Source organism: Macaca thibetana, chromosome 18 (assembly GCF_024542745.1).
Source record: "Macaca thibetana thibetana isolate TM-01 chromosome 18, ASM2454274v1, whole genome shotgun sequence".
In the NCBI taxonomy this organism is placed as follows: Eukaryota; Metazoa; Chordata; class Mammalia; order Primates; family Cercopithecidae; genus Macaca; species Macaca thibetana.
In genome coordinates this window covers 46,487,281-46,507,981 of record NC_065595.1, presented here as the reverse complement: position 1 = coordinate 46,507,981, position 20,701 = coordinate 46,487,281, and the positions used below count along the sequence as shown (strand labels likewise).

Genomic DNA, 20,701 nt, shown 5'->3' with positions numbered 1-20,701 from the left:
TCTAATTCAGTGCCATGGGCACAAGCCTCCCTTCAAGCATATTATTTTTCTGAATTGTTTCATAGATAAATGAATAAACCCTAAGACATCTTTCCATTATCTTTAGTCAGAGATGGTACTTCAGAACACCTAAGTTTATACCAATTATAAAAGAAAAAGGTGACAATACTGAGTAAAAAAGGAAGAGGTGAGAATAATGGGGAAAAAAGGGAACAAGAGTTAAATTCTTAGTTGTCAGAAACTGGCACATGCATCACATCACATGTATTGTTAAATGTACTCATTTAATCATCACAATAACCACGCAAAGTAGATACTATTTACTGTCCCCATTTCACATATATTGAGAAAAGTGTTGAAGTGTGAACCGATTTCTGTCATTTGCATTTCTATCTGTATCCTAGTCCTTTCTCTAAACCAGACTGTTAAAGCATTCCATCCTTACTGCCCTGGATTAAGGTTGTTATGGAAACAGATTTTTCGAAAAATGTTTAAGTCCTGGATTTTAAATTTCAAAAGTTTACTTGGATTTACAGAACCCTAAGCTTTCAAGCTTCAGAAACTTAAAGTCTGGAAAACTCATCATATATTATTTATGCCATAAACAATAGACCTGAAGGAATGTTGATTAAATAATAAACAGCTTCCACACTTTCAATGACATAACAATTCTCTCAGTGGATAAAGAGATATGAAAAGAAAATGTAGCCTATATATTCATGAGTTCCCAAGAAGTAGCTCTGCTTTCTACGCCTCCCCATTGTGTAAGAATTCTAGGAAACTAAACCCAAATAGTTTTGGAAAATTACGAAATTCCAAATGTATCAGCGGGTGGCATGTCTTTTATAGTTTTCTCCACCCAAAGTTGTTTCTGAGCAGTAGAATAGAGATAATTGAATGCCAGTGCATGTTAGTATAAGACAGTCTCACAGGCTCTGGGAAATTAGGTGAGTTCATCCCATGAACTCTTGGGATGCTGCAGAAAGAAAGACACAAAAATATTTAAGAGGGTCCTAAACTTGCATATTCCCTGTGTTCAGAAGCAAGTGAATCACATTGCCAATCTACATGACAGAAGCAAATTTATGGGAAAATGTGTATATAAGCAGTTGCCAAGGTGATTAGCAGATAACCAAGACCCTATCGCCTCCTCAGTCTGGGAATATGCCTCTATATGGACCATCCTTGAACTTTAAAACCCCAGGCAAAGGTATACCTCAAAGTTACCAAGGAATTAACTAAATTAATTCAACAGGAATTAACTAAAATTAAGTTTCTGCTTTCACTGAGTTCCATTTATTCTTATTTTTCTTATTTCTTAGGTGAAAGCTTAAATTACTAAGAAGTTTTATCTTTAATATTAGCATTTATTGCCATAAATTTTGCTCAAAGCCTTGCTTAAGGTGCATCCCACACATTTTGATATGCTACATTATCATTTTATTCACGTCAAAATACTGTCTAATTTATCTTAGAATTTCTTCTTTCACCCATGGATTATTTGGATGAATGTTATTTAATCTTTAAATACTTGGGGAATTTCCAGACAACTTTCTCTTACAGATTTGTAGTTTAAACCCTTTCTGGTCAGGAAGCATCCTTTGTATGTAGCATAAAGCCATATATATCACAATATCACATCTACACAGAGATTTAAAGTCCCAACATACAATGTTGTATTTTTTCAGCAGTCATACATATTTTAAATAATATATAGAATGAAAGTAATCTACTGATAATTTCTTTTGGTCTTTTTACATTACTGAAGCTCCAGATATCCTTGTAATATCATTTCTATTCATACTGAAGAACTTCCTTCAGCATTTATTTTAGAATACGCCTGCTGGAAATTAATTCATGGTTTTTCTTCATCTGAGAAAATCTTATATCACCTTTTTTCCAAAAAATGCTTCACTAGATACACAATTATTTTCTTTCAGCATTTTAAAGATTTTTGTCTTGTGGGCTTCATGGTTTCTGATGAGAAGTCTGCAGTAATTTCAATTACTGTTTGCCTACAAATAATGTGTAATTTTCCGCTGGCTTCTTTCAAGATGGTTTTCTTTCATTAGTTTCAATTATGATGTGTTTGAGAATAATTTTTCTTTGAGTTTATCTTGTTTGGGTTCCACCAAGCATTTTGAATTGGCCTGCGAACAAATTTGGAAAACATTCAGCCATTATTTTTCTAATTTTTTTTAATCTACCAATTCCTTTCTTTTCTCCTTCTATGATTCCACTGGTACAAATATTAGATCTTCTGATACTATATTACAGATCCCTGAGTCTGCTTTTTAAAATATTTTTTCTACTCTGTTTTTCAGCAAGGATAATTTCTATTGATCTACCTTTAAATTCATTGACTCTTCCATCTACCATCTCCATTCTAGTTTTGAGCCCACCTACTGAATTTTTATCACATATTTTCTAATTCAAATATTGACATTTGATTCTTTTGACAGTTTCTGTGCTGAAAAAGTCTATCTTTTCATTTATTTCAACAGTGTTTGCATTTTCAATATAGAGCATGATTATGTTAGCTGCCTTTAAATCCTTTATAATTCCAACATCTGGCCCAACTCATTGTTGACATCTATTGATTTTTTTCTCTCTTAAGATTTGTTCCCTTTTCATTGTTCTTTATATGCCAAATAATTTCAGATGTAACCTGAACATTTTGAATACTATGTTGTGAAACTCTTAATCTTGTTAAAATCCTCTGAAAAAAATATTATATTTGGATAGCATGCAGTAAATCCCATTAAACTGACACCAAAAATTCTGTCTTGTCTTCTCAGTTAGTGATTCCAATGTCAGTTCAGTTTTTAAATTTTGATATGTTTCTTTGGTTCTACCCTGCATCCATGCAACTCAGAGTTAGCCTTGGATTTTTGCAGTGGTTTATATCATATTTTAGTTCTCAAAGACTTTGCCGTGGTGCTTTGCATATATTCTGTACATTCTTAGCTTGACAATGAACACAGTTAATACAAAGATTTAGGGGATCTTCTCTTTGGAATTTCCCTCACACTCTCTAATTCCCAACAGATTACTTTTTTTCTGATGTTTCTGGCCTGAAAACATTGTTACCTCTTAAAGTTTTAGTTATGTGCACTGTTGCACCATTCCATGGGATTGAGGCCATCTCCAGGAAAATGTAGCCCTGAAAAAGAGAATCTCACACGCACTCTTTTGCCACAGGGACCAAGGGAACTTCTGTTTTCTGTTCTTCTGGCTAGAGACAGGTTTCCATTCAGGTTTTTAGGCCCCTCTCTGCTGGCACTGCCACCATCACATCAGCAGTGCAGCTCCATGAGCAGGGTTGCCCTCACGCTAGGCTATTAGTGAAAATAGGAGGAAAAAAATAGACATGGTGATCCCTTCACATTCTGCAGGTGTCAAGGAACTCTATTCCTGGTCCTCTGGACAGAAAGAGCTTTTACTCAGAATTAGTATTATCTGCTCTCATTGTGCAGTTTCATGACTGAGGCTGCCCTTAGATTAAATCCAGCAGATGAAGGGGGGCAGGGCAAAGGAAACTCACCCCTTGTGCTGTCTACTTGCAGTTGACATCTATCCTCATTTTCCCTGCTATTGTTTGTTTTTCAGAGTCCTCAGGGAGTTATGTTGTATATTCCTCCCAGAGTTTTTAGTGTTATCAGTGGAAGGGATGGTTCATAGTGAGCTTAGCCAGCACTGGAACCCTATGGTAGTTTTCTCGGAACAAAAACTCATGAGCCCCACCCTGACCCAGAATGTCCATTTTAGCAAGATCCTCAGGTGACTGGTAGGCATGGTAATAGATGAGATGTCCTCAGCTAGATGACAAGAAAAAGATTCAAAAAAAACTCTCAGAATTTTACTAACAAGATGCACGGAAAGTCCTCCAAGGTTCAAAATATCAGTTGTGATACACAGACACATATACATTTTTAAATGAAAACGGTAATTATTGGCTGAGTGTAGTGGCTCACACCTGTAATCCTAGCACTTTGGGAGGCCCAGGTGGGTGGATCACCTAAGGTCAGGAGTTCTAGACCAGCCTGGCCAAAAGGTGAAACCCCGTCTCTACTAAAATTACAAAAAAACCCAAAAACCAAAAAAAAACCAAACAAACAAACAAAAAACCGATACAGGCATGGTGGTTCTTGCCTGTAGCCTGAACTGCTCGGGAGGCTGAGGCAGGAGAATCACTTGAACCCAGGAGGCGGAGGTTGCAGTAAGCCGAGATCGCACCACTGCACTCTTAGCCTGGGCAACAGAGCAAGACTCCATCTCGAAAAAATGAAAAGAAAACTGTAATTATCGTAATTCACTAGGAAAGGGGATTTAAAGCAAGAAATAGGCCAGGTGCGATGGCTCATGCCTATAATCCTAGCACTTTGGGAGGCAGAGTCAGATGGATTGCCTGAAGTCAGGAGTTCAAGACCAGCTTTGCCAACATGTTGAAACCCCCATCTCTATTAAATATACAAAAATTAGCCAGGCATGGTGGTGGGTGCCTGTAATCCCAGCTACTCTGGAGGCTGAGGCAGAAGAATTGTTTGAACCTGGGATCTGAGATCACACCACTGTACTACAGCCTGGGCGGCCAAGAGAGACTCTGTCTTTAAAAAAAAAAAAAAAAAAAACAGAAAATAAGTAAAATCACACATATATGGAAATGATGAATAAAATTATAATACATATACCTGATTATTTGTAAAGGCATAAAAATAATTATCATTATGTAGCAACATTGAGAAATGTTGATGGTAATAATTTTAATAAAAAATAGCAGAATTTAAAGTTGTATTTTAAACCATAACTAAAATATGCTAGGTATCATATTTTTTAAAATAATCCATTCATTAGGCATGATGAATGGCAAGAGAACTGGAATGCATGAACAGGATGGCAAGAGAACTGAAATCCAAGATAAAATGGTTATAGAAAAGGGAAAATTCTAAGGGAGTCAGGTTATAGTGGACTCCCTAACATCCATTTGCCCTCCTCTTCTCAACAGCCACAGTGATTATTTGTGGAGGTTTCATTTGTGTATATAGACTGATTAAAATATAGACTCTGAACTCAATCAAAACTCACAAGAAATCGAAGTAGTATAAAACCTAAGATTACTTAATTTATATTGAGAAATATAACTGTTAAATAGTCCCATCATTGGCAACAGTTCAACCTGTGAATTCTCTCTGGTCAAGGCGGTTAGAAACGCAAATAATTACAACGAGTTAAATATGGATTTAAAGAGGTTAAAATAATGGCAAGTATTTAAGGGCCCTCAGGCTCTTATGGATGTAAACATTTTCCTCAATAATAGGGATAACCCTTCAGGAAACACTAAGTTCCTCAGTTATCAAGACAATATATTATTCTGTGGGCACATCCAATATTTATATCTTTAGTTCATAGTTCTATGGCTGACCAAAAACTTATTAACACTTTCTATGTTAATTCAAAAAGCTCTTGTTATCAATTGTGAAGCTGTTCGGTCATAAGAAGTTAAAGTTGGAAGGCTAAAAGATCATATGCTTCTTAATATTACATTTCCATTGAACATATACAAATGTATAATTATTTGCTAAATTTTTGTGATAGGACAAAGATCTTTAAGTATGAGTCATTAAGCATGATAAGCATTGCAAGTGTATAACCCTTCCAAGAAACATTGTCTGTAATTTCCAGTTTCAATTACTTTAAAGTAGAATGGGAAATTAGTAATTACTTGTAAAGCAATCTAAGTAGTACAGAATTTGAAGTTCTTTTTTTCATAGGTCTTTTTAGTAACTCACCCTTATTTTGAGTCTTTGTAATGCACTGAATTGAAATTTTGCACTCATTTTCTCAGTTTATGATATATTTAAATCACATAATTATAAGTGAAACTGGCAAAAGAGGGTATAGGAAAAACATAACCAATGGTATGCCTGCAACTCTATTGTATGTGCACAAAGTGCAAATAACTGCAGAGCAGATCACTATGAGTGAGCCTGTCCATGCCCTGCGTATCAGTCATGATGTTATATGGAAGAAAGAGAAAGTTAGTGTTAGTTCACCAGTGAAGCTCTATTAAAAGAGCTTTCATTAAGTTTTCAAGCACGTTACAGTCTGGTCCTACAGTGTTATAGCCATTCTGTCACTTTACAGTGACTTTGGATATCATTGTATTGATTAACTATGTTGATTACATTTCAATTTTAGAGAATGACCTATTTTATTTGAAAATACTAGGGGGCACATTATTATTATACTCCATGCATTTACAATAAAGTAATGCAAATTAGCTAAAGGATACTTACTCATAACACCTAATTTTTACATTAGAGCACCATTTACAGTGGAACAGACATAAGAATTGTTTATAGAAGGACAGAGAAAGTTTAAGAAAAAGTTTTTTCTTGTTGTAGTAGAAAAGCATGCCCCCTCTGCTATCTTATCATGAATTTGTAGAAAAATCCTCCTTTATGGTGGAGGTTGCAGTGAGCCGAGATCACAGACTGCACTCCAGGCTGAGTGACAGAGTAGACTCTGTCAAAAAAACAAAAAAAGGAAAAAAAGAAAGAAAAGAAAAGAAAAGAAAAGAAATGAAAAATCCTCCTTTAACAGGTAGTTCAAGGTAAATGTCATCTTACCTCTGTTCAAATTACTGCTAATTATGAATTACATATTATAAATTAGTAAGAACAAACAAACAAACTAATTGTGATGGTAGCTTTTACAGAGAAAAATGAGCAATAACATAGCAAAAATTCTTTCTTGGCCTCAGGTAAACAACAATGAGCATGTAAACAGAGAGTGCTTAGAGAACAATGACCCACATCTGATATTCAAACAAACCTTTGATATTAGATTTGAAAAATCTCATCTAATTAGGTCAATTGGGTAGAGCATGGCACTACTATGACCAGGCTAGGCCTTAGATCCCCATATGTGCCACTTAGCTTTACCCCATGGCCCTAGATTAAAACCCTAAAACCCTTCAGCCATCTGGCAACTGTAGTTACATCCAGTGAGAACCAATAAGGTTATTCCTTATTCTCAAATTAGTCTTTCAACTTCTTAAATTTATTCTCTGAATTTTTCTCAAACTTCCAATTTTCTAACAGCTCCAAAATACTTCAAAAACTTGTAACTCATAACTATCACAAAAGAATATTTGATTAAAATTAGAAAGAGTGGAACATAAGAGGCTATTGAAAAACCTCAGATAGAAAGGAAGAAAATCAAAATAAACTCAACGTAGAGAGGGGAGACTAATTTACAATTTCCTCCAGTATGTTGACAAAAGAAAAAGACTTGCCAATTGCTGCTACTTTTTATATTCTATCCCCCAAATGTTAGGCAGATCTTCTTCAAAATGTGTAATATTTAAGTAAGGTAAAAAAAGAAAATTATAGAATGGTTATTTCTAATAAATGAGAACAAATATTATATTTTGTTATATTTCTTTTTATGTAAGTTTTCAAAAATCCTTTAAGGCAAATTAATTATAATTATGAGAACAACAATTTCCTTTGATAGGTCTACTTCTCTTTCTCCATCCTACTGCTAAAACAGTAAGCTACCTTGTATTCTACTCAAGAGATGAATGGAATATAATGAAATAATGTTTAAAAATAAAAACATTTAGAGAAGAATCAAAGTAACTTTTATATGCACATATATTCCTAATGAGTCATCACTAAATATGTCAAATGATCTGTGACAGAGTACATCTTTTACTAAATTATAGACCATCACATCAAAAACTATATAAATGGCAATACATAAGGTATTAGAGGAAAAGAACATTTAAGCTATTTCCAGCTGTATCTTAAACCACAAATAATCTTGGTCAAATACACTTGTTAAAAATTGACCTGTTAATTACACGCATGTTTTTGGTAAATTTTACATTAAAGAACTATGTATCAGTTCCATTTTACCGTGTAATAAATTACCACAAATTGCATGGTTTACAACTTCTTAAACATTATCTCATTTTCTGTGGGTCAGAAGACTGGCATGTTTTAACTGGGTCCTCTGCTCAGGTTCTCATAAAGCTGAAATCAAGGTGTCAGCCAACTGCATTCTCATTTGCAAGCTCCACTAGGGAAAATCCACCTCCAAGTTCCCTTAGGCTGTTGGCAGAATTCATTCCCTTGTGGTTGTAGGACTACAGTTCCCATTATTGTGCTTGTTGTTGGCCAAGTGTGCTCTCAGCATGGAGAGACCACTCTCAGCTCTTAACCACAAGCCCCCGTTGCATTTCAGCAAGAACAAGTACATTTTAGGTTCCAAACCACCCTGACTTCCTCTTCTTGGACTAGCCAGGAAAATACCCCCTGCTTTTAAAAGGCTAATGTGATTAAATCAGATCCACATGAAAGGTCCCGCTTTCTTAAAGTCGGCCTTACCATATAACATAATAATTACGGAAGTTATGGGGCTCGTCATGTTCTCAGATGCTGCCCACACTCAAAGGAGAAGGGATTATACAAGGGTGGGGGTCATCTGAGACTCATCCTGGGATTCTGACTACCACAATGTACAAAACACTGAAGAACCCTTCATGGTAGATAGAGGCATATGGTTATTGCCAGGGTATGTATATGTTCCCCAAAGTTCCTTTGTTGAAAACTTAATCACCAATGCAACAGTGTTGAGAAGTAGAACCTTCAAGAGGTGATTAGGTCATGAGGGCTCTGTTCTTATTTACTTATTTATTTTATTTTATTTTATTTTATTTCTTTTGAGACAAGAGTCTTACTCTGGAGTGCAGTGGTGCAATCTCGGTTCACTGCAACCTCCGCCTCCTGCGTTCAAGCGATTGTCCTACCTCAGCCTCCTGAGTAGCTGGGACTACAGGCACACATCACCACGCCCAGCTAATTTTTGTATTTTTAGTACAGATGGTGTTTCACCACATTGGCCAGGATGATCTCGATCTCTTGACCTTGTGATCTGCCTGCCTCGGCCTCCTAAAGTGCTGGGATTACAGGCGTGAGCCACCGCGCCTGGCCTCTGTTCTTATGAATGAATTAATGTCATGATCTCTGGATTGAGTTCCTAATAAAAGAATACGTTTGGACTCCTTCCCTTCTCTCTCGCAAGAGGGCTCCCTTCTATTTTCTGACACGGGACGAGGCAGCAAGAAGGCTTTTGCCAGATGTCGGCCCCTTCACCTTGGGCTTCCCAGCCTCTAGAACTGTAAGAAATAAATCTTCATTCTTTATAAATTATCCATTCTGTTATAACAACACAAAATGGACAAAGACAGGCATAACATCAAAGGAGTATAAGCAAGAAAAAATGGGGCAAAATTTAGAATATTGCATTCAAGCATGAACTTCATGTTTTGAGAAGCATTTGAAACAGACATTTTACTTTTAAAGGTCCATGTTTAAATAAGTATTCCATATAGAATTCTCCACTTGAATTTTTAGAAGGATTTCTCCAATGGGAAATCTTTGTAGTTGTGTACGTACTAATAACTAAGAGGTTAAGAATTATTCCTCCTCAGTTTCCCCCTACATATAAAAATATTTTATTACAAGATGACAGAAAGTATTTCAGTTGAGTGTAAAGTTTTAACTTCAATGTTCTCTGAGAGGCAATATGGTATTATAGATTAGAATAAAGTATTCAAATTGGTATGTGTACACTCAGGCAGTGCCTAAGATAACCTATTGAGGTAAAGAAGGAAATGTTAAAACTTGGATTTTTATGTATTTTAGTATCAACCCAGTATATTTGTATTTTTAAATATAGTTTATAATGGGTTAAGTATTGGTGCAGTGTTATGAATATGTAGTTTATGAAAGTGTACATAGTGGGGAAATTTCTTTTAGCAATTGAGTTACATTATCTTAAGAATTTGGAAACCAGCAATTTAAAGTAAGGGTTTTAGAATCCAATTGAAATGGTTTCTTGTCCCAAGCTGTGTGATTTTTAGAAATTCACCTTAATGTAAACCATAATCTTCACATGAGTATAATAAAAAGTGTTAATACCATAGGACTATTGTGAAGATTAAAGGGACTTTTTGTTTCAAATTATTAGCCCAATCATTAACCTATAATAAGAACTTGATAAATGTAAGGCATCAATATAATGTTCATATTAATTGCATTACATGCAACACTTGCAATTGCCTAAAGAAAGTAGTCTGCCCATGAAAGAGCTTGAGAGCAGGAAAAAAATCAGCTGTTTTTTTGCGTTAAAGAGTGCCTGCCCTTGTATGCTGTTGGTAGGACTGTAAAATGGTCAAACTGCTATAAAAATAGTAGGGTAGATCCTCAAAAAATTAGAACTACCATATGATCCAGTAAACCTGCTTCTGTGTACATATCCAAAAAAATTGAAAGTAGGGTTTTGAGGTCGTATTTGCCCACTCGTGCTCATAGCAGCACTACTCACAATAATAGAAGTACAAGCAACCCAAATGGCCATCAACAAATGAATGTACAAACAAAATGGCATATACCTACAATGGAATATTATTCAGCCTTTAAAAGGAGGGAAATCCTGTCACATATAATTATAACATGGATGAATCTTAAAGACTTTATGCTAGTAAAATGAGTCAGTGATAAAAAGACAAATTCTGTATGATTCCACTTATATGAGGCATCTAAAGTAGTTCAATTCATATAATCAGAAACTAAAATGGCACTTTACCAGGTGATGGAGAGAAAGGAAAAAGGGGAATTCTTGTATAATATAGAATTTCTCTTATGCAAGATGAAAAAGCTCTGGATATCTGTTTCAAGACAATGTGAATATACTTAACACTATTTAAGTCTACAATGTAAAATGATTAATATGGTAACTTTTATGTTGTGTGTTTTTTACCACAATTAAAACACATAGATGGATGGATGGACAGTTGGACAGATAGATATATATATGTAGATAAAACTAAAAAGCTCTTGTGTGGTGGTAAATAAGAAGTTGTTGTATAATGTCCCATTATGTGGTGTCAGACTGGGAAGTGATTTTTATTTATTCCATTAATACTGAGCATCAAAATGCATCACCCATTATGCCAGGTACTGGAGATTAAATTTTTCTTCAAAATAGCTTTGGGGAAATTTAACAAATTATCAAGCAATAAGCATATTTTATAATATGGTGAGAATCTGGTGGCTTCAAGAGGTATTAGCTTGGTAGAATCAATCAACAGTTGAACATTGACTATGAGAGGGAGAAATCAAGGCTGCCATACAAATTTCACCTTGTATGGGTAAGTAAAGTTGTACTGCTATCCATGGAGAGAGGGGAATAAGAAAAAGATGTGTCAGCTGGGAGGACCCTGGATGGGAAAATGGAAAGAAGAAAAATGTGTTTCTGGACATACTTAATTTGAGATACTTTGGGATATCTTGGTGGAAACACCTGATAGAAAATCCAAAATACAGCTGATCCTTGAACAACCTGGGGTTAGGTGTACTGACACCCTCTGCAGCTGAAAACCTGCATATAATTTTGACTCCCCTAAAACTTAACTACTAATAGTCTACTGTTGACTGCAAGCCTTAGCAAAAAGACAGTCTATTAAGCCATGAATAGACTAGTACCTGCATAGGTTTTTAAGCATTCTTGGCGTATATTTTTCTTAGATTTTTTTATATTTCTAGATTATGCAGTTTATCTGAGTTTTTTTTCAAATTGTTATAAATTTCCAAAAATTTTCCAAATACTTATTGAAAAAAATCCACATATAAGTGGACCCATGCAATCCTGATCTGTGTTGTTCAAGATTCAACTGTACAGATTTGGACTTCAGAAGATACACATTATGTCACCAGAACACAGGCCTAACTGAAGCCATAAACAGGCACACAGTTATCCAGGACAAAATATAGAGTTAGACAAGAAATTCAAATATATCTTAGCAAAATAATTTAATTTCAAGAATAAAGAAGTAAACAATTCATGAAATTTGGGAAAATCAATTTGCCTTAGAATTTTACAGAGCACACACAGTATCTATAATGTTATGAGAGAAAAAGTAAAATAAAGAATCTGCATCTGGTTAGTTGTCCTTCAAGGATAAAGGTAAAAGACAAATACTCTCAATTGTATATGAAATTCAAAGAATAGAGTGCACGGACCTTCTTCAGGAAAAAAATGATAAACTGTAATGAGAGCCAATCAAATAAAGGAATTCAGAGGTAAAGGAAACCAGATAACAAAAACGAAAATAAACAATTAAATAGGAAAATAATGTTTAAAACTAAATTATTTAACATTAATATCAACAACACTGACAACAAACATAATTATAATATAATGAATATAATAAATTATAATATATAAGTATAATATAATAAGTGAAATGAAATGTAAACCAGGATCTAAGAAACAAGGAGGTAGAAAGAAGTGAAAATATGCTTGTTTCTCATTTATCATTAGAGAAAGTCAATAATATTGTATAAAATGGAAATTTATAATTGGTAAAATAAGTGTACCTCAACATCCTAAAGGTTTTCTTAATCTTTTCCATTAACTTCAGGAATAAATATCTTTGAGAAGAAACATATATCTATTGGTGATTCATTAAATTTTATGTATTTCTTCTTTTGTCACACTGACAATCTTATATTTTCTTATTCTTTCTTAAATTAGCATATCATCATCATCCTAGTTTTAGAAAATTATTTCTGCCTGTCCATATACAACTATCAGTCATTGTATCGACTCTTCTTTTGGCATATATGTTTAGAGAGGAATCTAGAATGATGTTCATAATTAGTTTATGGCCGTTACATTTTGATGGGACATTTGGTATGACTTTTTCTTTATTTCTTTCCTTTTCATTTAACTTTGTTAAGTTGAGACAGTATCACTTTTATAGTAACAGTCATTTTTTCTTCCAAAAATGAAGTAGAATAAATCTTAATAAAACATGTGTACATAAATACATACAAGTATACCTTGTATTTCTTTTCTTTTTTTTTTTTTAATTGAGAGTCTCAACTCTGTTGCCCAGGCTGGAGTGCAGTGGCGCCATCTCGGCTCACTGCAACCTCTGCCTCCCGGGTTCAAGCAATTCTCCTGCCTCAGCTAATTTCTTTTGTATTTTAGTAGAGATGGGGTTTCACTGGGGAATCTTCCCGTCTCGGCTTCCCAAAATGCTAGGATTACAGCTGTGAGCCACTCACTGCGCTTGACCTTGTATTTTAGCTCCATGTTGCAGTGTGATTTTGAGTTCATAAAATATACCTAATTATAATTACATTGTGATTTTCATGTTCTATTAATCATATTTTAAACAACCTTTTTTTTTTAGCATTTACTATGTGCCCAGCATATGCTGCATATACCACATGCTTGTGTGTGTGTGTGTATGTGTATATATGTGTGTATATGTATATATAGTATATGTTAGTATATATTATATACACTACTAATTATGCAAAACTACTTAGACTAGTATTAATACTGACATTTTATAAAGAGGAAACTGCATCTTTAGTTAAACTTTAGCCGACCCAGAACTCCAGTAAATGTCAGAGCCAGGATTTAAATTGTGCTCTAAAATCTATACTCTATGCACTAAGCCATGTTTCTTGTCATCTATGCTATCCACAAAGTTTGTTTTATCTTGTTATCTAAAGATTGTAAAAATGAATATAACCTAAAACATAGTAGATTCACATTCATCTTTCCCAGTTAGACCAAAACAAAAAGCAAAAAAACAAAAAAGAAAGAGTGAAAGTCTTAGCAAATACAACAGCTATTAGGAAAAGGTCTTTATAGACTTGACATAAGATTCAAGTCCTTGAAAGTTCTCCTTCCATATGCCTGGATTTTCTTCTTCATCTTTCCTCCGTTTTATGCAATGAGTCTAGAGAGTAAACCGTGGGGAGTAGGATCCCAGCAGACTAAGGAAGATTACAGAAGAAATATATACGAGTGCCACATCTCGCCCCATCTCCCTATTGTGGCTACTAACAGGACAAGGAAGAACCAATGGAAAAATCAAAAACTGGTATCTCAAGAAATAAGAGTGGGATAGTCTTCGTACTCTAACAGGGTCATATTTCCTCTTTATATTCAGAGGAAATATCCTGCCCCTTAATACTCAAGCCAGAGTGGCCTTTACTAATGGTCCCTACTGTTCCCTGAGAGCTGACCTGTGCTGGGGACTTGTCATAGATGATTTATTCTTCACAACTCTACAAAGAATCACTAAGTCAGCTAATAAACCACATTGCTGATATTCATCCTTGGGGTCTATTTGACCCCCAAATCCTATGCTACAGGATCTCCCAAAGTACTTTAATGAAAAGAAAAATGCATTGGCTATCAACAGCAACGTCCACTGTAGAAGCAAAAATGTGTTTCCATCTCAGTTACTACTATGATGATTTGTCTTTGTGTCACAGATACAAAGTATCATGATAAATAACTGGGTCTGTAGCAGATTCCAGATCAAGGCCTAATATAGATGCCTTAGGCATAAAGTTAGGCCGGGTGGAAAGGTACACAGGACTCCTCTTGGGGTATTATTTCTTTCACTCTGATGTCGCATAAAGGATTTATGACCAAAACCACAGTCAGAAAAATAACAAAAACAGTTACTGTTTATGAGTCAGTCCATGAATATTCATTACAATCACTGTACAGTAATCAATTAGTAGTATGCACAGCAAGAACAATATGAAATCTGAGGCTACAGATTGCAGAACTGAATAAATCATCATTTGTAAATGACACAACTAAAGATAACACATTTTCCTTTTTGGATGAAAATTCATTTTATGACCTGTGTTAGAATAAATATCAGAAAGAAATATATATAACAAGGGCATAATTTAGACCTTTGTGTCTGTTCCTACAAATATAGGTCAAGAAAAGTATTACATCTTTTGATTATACAGTTTCAGTATTCATATTCATTACTTTCTTTGCTTGATATTGAAAGACAAAAACATAAGCTTACCAAATTCCTAATGTTTTGTACAATGCACTGGACTTTTTAAAAAGAGCGTTTAATAAATTTTCTGCTTTTCTAAGTTTACCATTCACAATATCAAATGGCATGATGCGTTCTGGTAGTTTAAATTGCAAGTGTGATGTTTCCACTAATTGTTGCCAGAAAACATTAATCAGGATCAAAAGCTTCTAAAAACAAACTAAACTAGAACTATCAAATATGTAAAACAGAGTTACCACAGTTAAGTGAATTTAAAACTACCGCTGCTTAAAAGTTGGATGTAATCAATGTCAACCATTTGCTATATCGCTTTCAGAACTGTTTTAAGTCATTCATCATTTCATTCTTCTAAATTTCTGACACTTTTAATGAAAGAATGTATAAAAATAACAGTGGTACTATCTAAAAAGCAGATGGGTTGCTCAACAAACTGCATATGCGCGTGCGTGTGCAGTGCAGGCGGGCGCGCAAAAGCACAGGTCCAACACAGGACCTAAAATGGCTGAGTTGCTGGATGTTGTTGCTTGGTGACCAAACAGTATCTCCTCCATCCAAAAGCAGTCTAAACATCAGTGACAGATATGTCCCCTCAGGTTTAGACATGACCAGGACAAATATTAAAGGGCATATTTATCCTTTTCAGTAGTCAATATTTGTATTTTAAGTCAGTTGTAACTTGCTCGATTTTATCATCAGTTAAGTTTAGGCTTTAGGGGGAAAGTAGTTGGAAAGCTACATCTCTTCTTTTGGGAAAATAAGAGTAGAACCAAGCTTCTTTAACTATGAGACTTAAAGACAGTCTTGTTTCAATTAAGTCTATGTGGTGTGTCTACTCTGTTCTAACATAACCTCCCAGGTGCCATCAGTCTCTCTTTCTTTCATTAAACAAAGTAGATAATTAGCCTCAGCCTGTCCTCTCCCCTTTTCTCTTTCCCTTTTCGCCGTAGTAATGATGTCTAATTATCAGCAGCAGTGGATTACTGCAACATCAGGAGCAAAGCATCTCTTACTGACAGCAAAGCCAGCCGCGAACCCTCAAACCTCAAGCAGCTAAGAATCATTCTTAGTCTACACGAAAATACTATTCAAATACAGTATTTTATTTTGATCAATATATGCCTCGGAATTAAGAGAAAATATATTTTTGTCCTCTTGGTGACTGTACTTCTACCATCGGAAAGAAAAATCAACATATCGTTAAGGAAGGAATAATTTGAGATGTGGGGAAACACATGATAAAAGGGGATCCTTTATTTTTTAACTCCATTGAAATCATGATTGGCTGTCTCTCAGAGAAGGAGGAGCCTATAATTCTATGCCACGAGCGGTATAAAAATTTTATAAAGAGCAATAGACGAGTTCATAAATTAAAAACCTCTTCAATATTTCAAAACAGGCTTGAATAAAACACAGAGCTCTTAAATACTACATTGAAACCATTATCTAAGAATCACCTGATGAATTATATTCACTCCCATAAATATATGGAATCTTTACTGAATAGAGAAACACGTGTTACTTTATTATTATCCCTGGAGTTGTCACTCTATGCTAGATGTCTTAGCAGTAATTCTTTAGCAATTCTGCATAAATTTTTGACTCAAAATAGTGGTATATTCATGCGTGAATGCTAGTTTGAATAACTGGCATTTATGATGATCTTAGTGTCTCTGGAATTGTTCTGAATTTATGTTATTTAAAATAATCTTTTAAAGGACACTTATGTTAACACATATAGTGGGTGTAGTCAAATCCATATGAGTATAAACTCATTGTACCAATACCCAAGTGAAGCTATCTGACAGTTAAATAGAGGGACCTAAGTTTAACATAAAAGAAATGAAAAATAAACTTCCCAACTAACAGTGTTCCTTTAAAACATATATGATATTATGAAATAAGACCTTAAGTAAAGATATCTTAAATGATTTTATCCATTCAGTTAGCTCAGTATTGTCCAAAGGAAAATGCATGTTTATGTTTTGAATTCTTGATATTATTCCCGATACAAATTAATCAAAGCACTTCATTCTGTATACCAGATTTCTGGCTCATCCAGATGTAAATAAACCACAGTTCTAATTCATGCCAATCTAGTCCTCATTATTTAGGAAAGCCAGACAATAATCTCACCATTGTCTTTAGTAGTGACACATGTTAAAGGAGAAGACACATTTACAGGTCCATCTCTTAGAAATCTCCCAACAACAGGACATTGTTAAAAAACAACCACCACCACAGAACTTTTATGTGTGTTTCCATTTCACCTTTATTTTCGGTTCCCAATTTCTATATAAATTCTAAAATAAATATACATCCTTCAAACAAGTATTTCTAATTAATCTCAGGAAACCGTAAACTGATTTCCAAACCTAAAAGAGCCTTCCAAATAATGCTTCAAAAAATAACTTTTCATGCACATATTTTCAGTTTAATATAATATACCTCCATTAGAGATAGAATAGCTTTCAAAGCGTCTCCTTTCTAGCATCCTCCAGGAATACTGCACCGGGAAACAGTTGCCAGTACAGGAAGGTGAAAAGGAGGAAATGCTCAAGAAACCCCAAAGCGAGGCAAAAATACAAAGGATGCCAGATAGCCTCCCCCATCCCTACTCCAGGCGAGTACCCACCGTGGCATGATGCAGAAAGGTCTCATGCATCAGATCTGCCATCCTACTTGTAGCCCACAGTTCCCATCTTCTTGTGAAGGAAATCAACGCTGCTGCGGCTCCCCAGCCCCACCGGCTTCTGCAGCGTGAGGCTGAGATGCACTGGGCTCTCAATGCCAGTGCCTCACGGCGCCTGGGCTAGAGCTTTGTGGCCATGAGACTAGAGCCAACCCAGAAAGAGGAACAAATACACACACCATTCGATAGCGCCTAAACCCATCTCTCTTTGTTGTTCATCTTCTAGCTGCGGCTTTATTTGTAGAAGAGGGAAGTGAGGAAGGGAATGGGGGGCGGGGAGGAGGAATTCTCAGGACCTTATCTACAATCTCAACAGTCGCGGCAGCGATCTCTGGGAGTGATCGAGGCATTCGGGCTGCCCCGTGCCTCCTGGGCGGCGATCTAACGATAAAACCTGACGGTGTCCTGGGGAAAACCCCACATCCACCGCTAGCGCCACATTCGGGCTTTATGCCAATAAGGAGACACTGTAGACTATCGATCAGACTTGTCTGTTCTCAGAGCGTGCGGCCGGGCTTCCAGCCTGGCCTTTATGCGCGGTGGCGGCGGTGGGACACGCGCCAGGCGCCCAGAGAAGGACATGGGACAATGGCCCAGCCCGGGGACGCTAGACGCCGCCCGACCCGGGGAAGGAAGCTCCAGCAGCCGGTCCGGGAGCCCGAGGTGGGGAGGCAGGCCAGCTCTGGAGGTGCGCTGCCGCTTTAAAATAAAAGGACCACAAAGACTCCACAGTGGGGAAAACGCGCCTGGCTAATGCGAGTGGGGACGACTTGGGGAGGGGGTTGAGGAAGGTAGGGGGCACACGAGCCAACGGCGGCTCACGGCTCCCCCTCTCTCCCGCCTCTCTCCTTCCTCCCTCCCCGCCGGGTTGCTCCGGCAGACAAATAACAGAGGAAGGCGAGTCACTCACCGTGGTCTTGACAGGCACGTAGAGCACTTGCTTGGCGCCGCCGCCTCCCCCGCGGACCTCGTCCGGCTGGCCCAGCTGGAAGCCCTTCGATTTGACCCAGAATTTAAATTTGGCGTTGTCCGTGGAGCTCGACTCGGAGCCATTGAGGAGCTGGACGATCCGCTCGTATTTTTTACGGGTCACCGTCTTGGTCTTGCCTGAGTCCCCGTAAGTCCTGAGGCACCAGTCCTGGAACTGGCGGTACATGTCGCGCTCGCTCTCCATGTTCCCCGCGCCCGGCCGCCGGCCGGATGCTCCCAGCGCACTTCGCACCTGTTCACCCTGGGCTCATGTAAAATGCAGCCCTGGCCACGTTGCAGGGATGCGAGGTCCCGGCCGCCGCGGGAGCCTGCTTTGGGTGGGGGAAGGGATGGGGAGAGGGGAGGAGGGTCCGGTTGGGCACCAGCAATCAATGCCCTGTGCTACCAAGTCTGGTCCATTCGTAATTGCAACGGCTGTCTCGGACGCTTTTTCTGTTCCCTTAGCGATCGGTCTCTTTAATATTGTGTGACCAGGACCATCCCAACAGCATTCTGGCCCAGAGAAGCTGGGTTTTGAATAATTAAAATCCCACTTCTTGGTTTATTAAAAATCCCAATATTGAATTGGGGTGGTCCCTAGACGCCTCGCCCCCGGGCTGCGTCCGGGGCTGGGCAGGTGGAGCGCAGCGCCGCCTCCCCGCGCGCGCCCCAGAAGCTTCCCCAGCCACTGGCCCCGTGTTCCAGGAGTGAGGGCTGCGCTTCTCCTGAAAGCAGCCGCCTGCGAGCCCGAAGGGCACACGGGTCCCGGATCTCTCCTTCCTCCTGGGTCCTGCTTTGACCTTCCCCACGACGGGTGTTAAGGGACTAGAAAGAGAGAAAGTTCTTACCTGTCATGTTTTTAAACATATCAAAATCTGTTTTACAGAATTATTTTATGAAGATATTTTAAAAAACGGTTTAAAATCTCATTTCTTCAGATGCATTTGGAATAAATTCCAGCCCTGTATGTAGATTCTACGAGTTAAGTCCCAGAAATTAGCAAAGCATTGATGGAGATTTGGCCATAGTTCTACAGGATAGATTGTAGTGCCCCAAACAGATATCCGTTCCAGGGGGATGTGGGTAACGGAAGGCAGGCCGCTGGTGGCGGGTCTCCCGGATAATGATGGGACCCCCAGACAGGACTCCTCTGGTTTCTGCTGAACAAGACATAGAAGTAAGTTTAGGATGCAGATGCTTGAAACCCTTTGCAGGAAATTAAAATATATAGAGAAAGATCATTTTCCCCTTGCTTGGTCACAGTTTGCAGTTCACACGGGAGGTTTCAGTTGCCTATTTTCCCCCTGCCACGTCATGGACACCCCCTCCACTGCTCTGAGTAGCCAAATATGAGTTCCTCTGGACTATTTTTCCAAGCAGATGAAGTCAGCAGTTGCTCCATTCAGGACTTCCATCCATTTGTTTCCAGAGCTGGAAATAGGGGAGTTCCCATCCTCCTCGCGCGGCGGCTGCGGCCGCTCCTCTTTATTCTACTCTCAGTCGAGGCCCGCGCCCGTCCCAGGGAGCGGCTCTGCCAGGAAAACGGCCCGACTAGTGCCCGGCGCCTGGGCTGCGCCCGAGCCCACCTTCTTTCCTCGTCGTCGTCTCCCAGACTGAAACCCGGAAAGGGAACGCGGGATGTTTGCGCCCACTGCGCTGTAGCTGGTCCTGGCACTTGCAAAATGGTCAGTGGCTCCTGCTCGGCCAGGATGAGTGTGTGCGTGTGTGTGAGCAAGGGAGCGAGGGTGTGCGGTGTGCAGGGGGTGCGCTGTGTGTGCGCGCGTCTCCGGGAAGGTCTCGCGGCGGCTGGAGCCGGGACTGACAGCCCGGGCGGAGCGCAGGCAGCACCACACACTAAACCTCTCGCCTCTCCCCTCACCCCCACCCCTCCCACTCCCCTCTCCTCCCCCCACCCTCCCCGGCCCCTTCCAAGCTCTCTGATTGGCCAATGGGACAAAAGTTTCTGTGGAGACGGCTGGGCGCTGACGTCACGGGCAGAATTGTCCCATTTAGGGATCCCGGGGGCAGTGCGCATGCTGCAGGCTGCAGGTTAGAGGCAGGAGGAGGTAGCAGCGGGCCCGACGGCAGCCAGGTGGCGGAAAGGAGCACGCAGCATCCAGGTG

General features: G+C 38.3%; 1 protein-coding gene across 6 annotated transcripts in view; it reads right to left on the bottom strand.

Moving 5' to 3' along the window:
• NOL4 (nucleolar protein 4) overlaps positions 1–19,076 on the bottom strand; it is a 387,024-nt gene extending 367,948 nt beyond the window's left edge. For 3 of the 6 annotated variants that reach the window (XM_050767257.1, XM_050767246.1, XM_050767248.1), the window contains exon 1: positions 18,520–19,076. In XM_050767257.1, the coding sequence (XP_050623214.1) occupies positions 18,520–18,783 (264 nt within the window). In that variant the 5' untranslated portion in view covers positions 18,784–19,076. The other 3 variants (XM_050767249.1, XM_050767251.1, XM_050767250.1) reach the window with 2 other exon arrangements.
• Between the last annotated feature and the right edge of the window lie 1,625 nt (positions 19,077–20,701).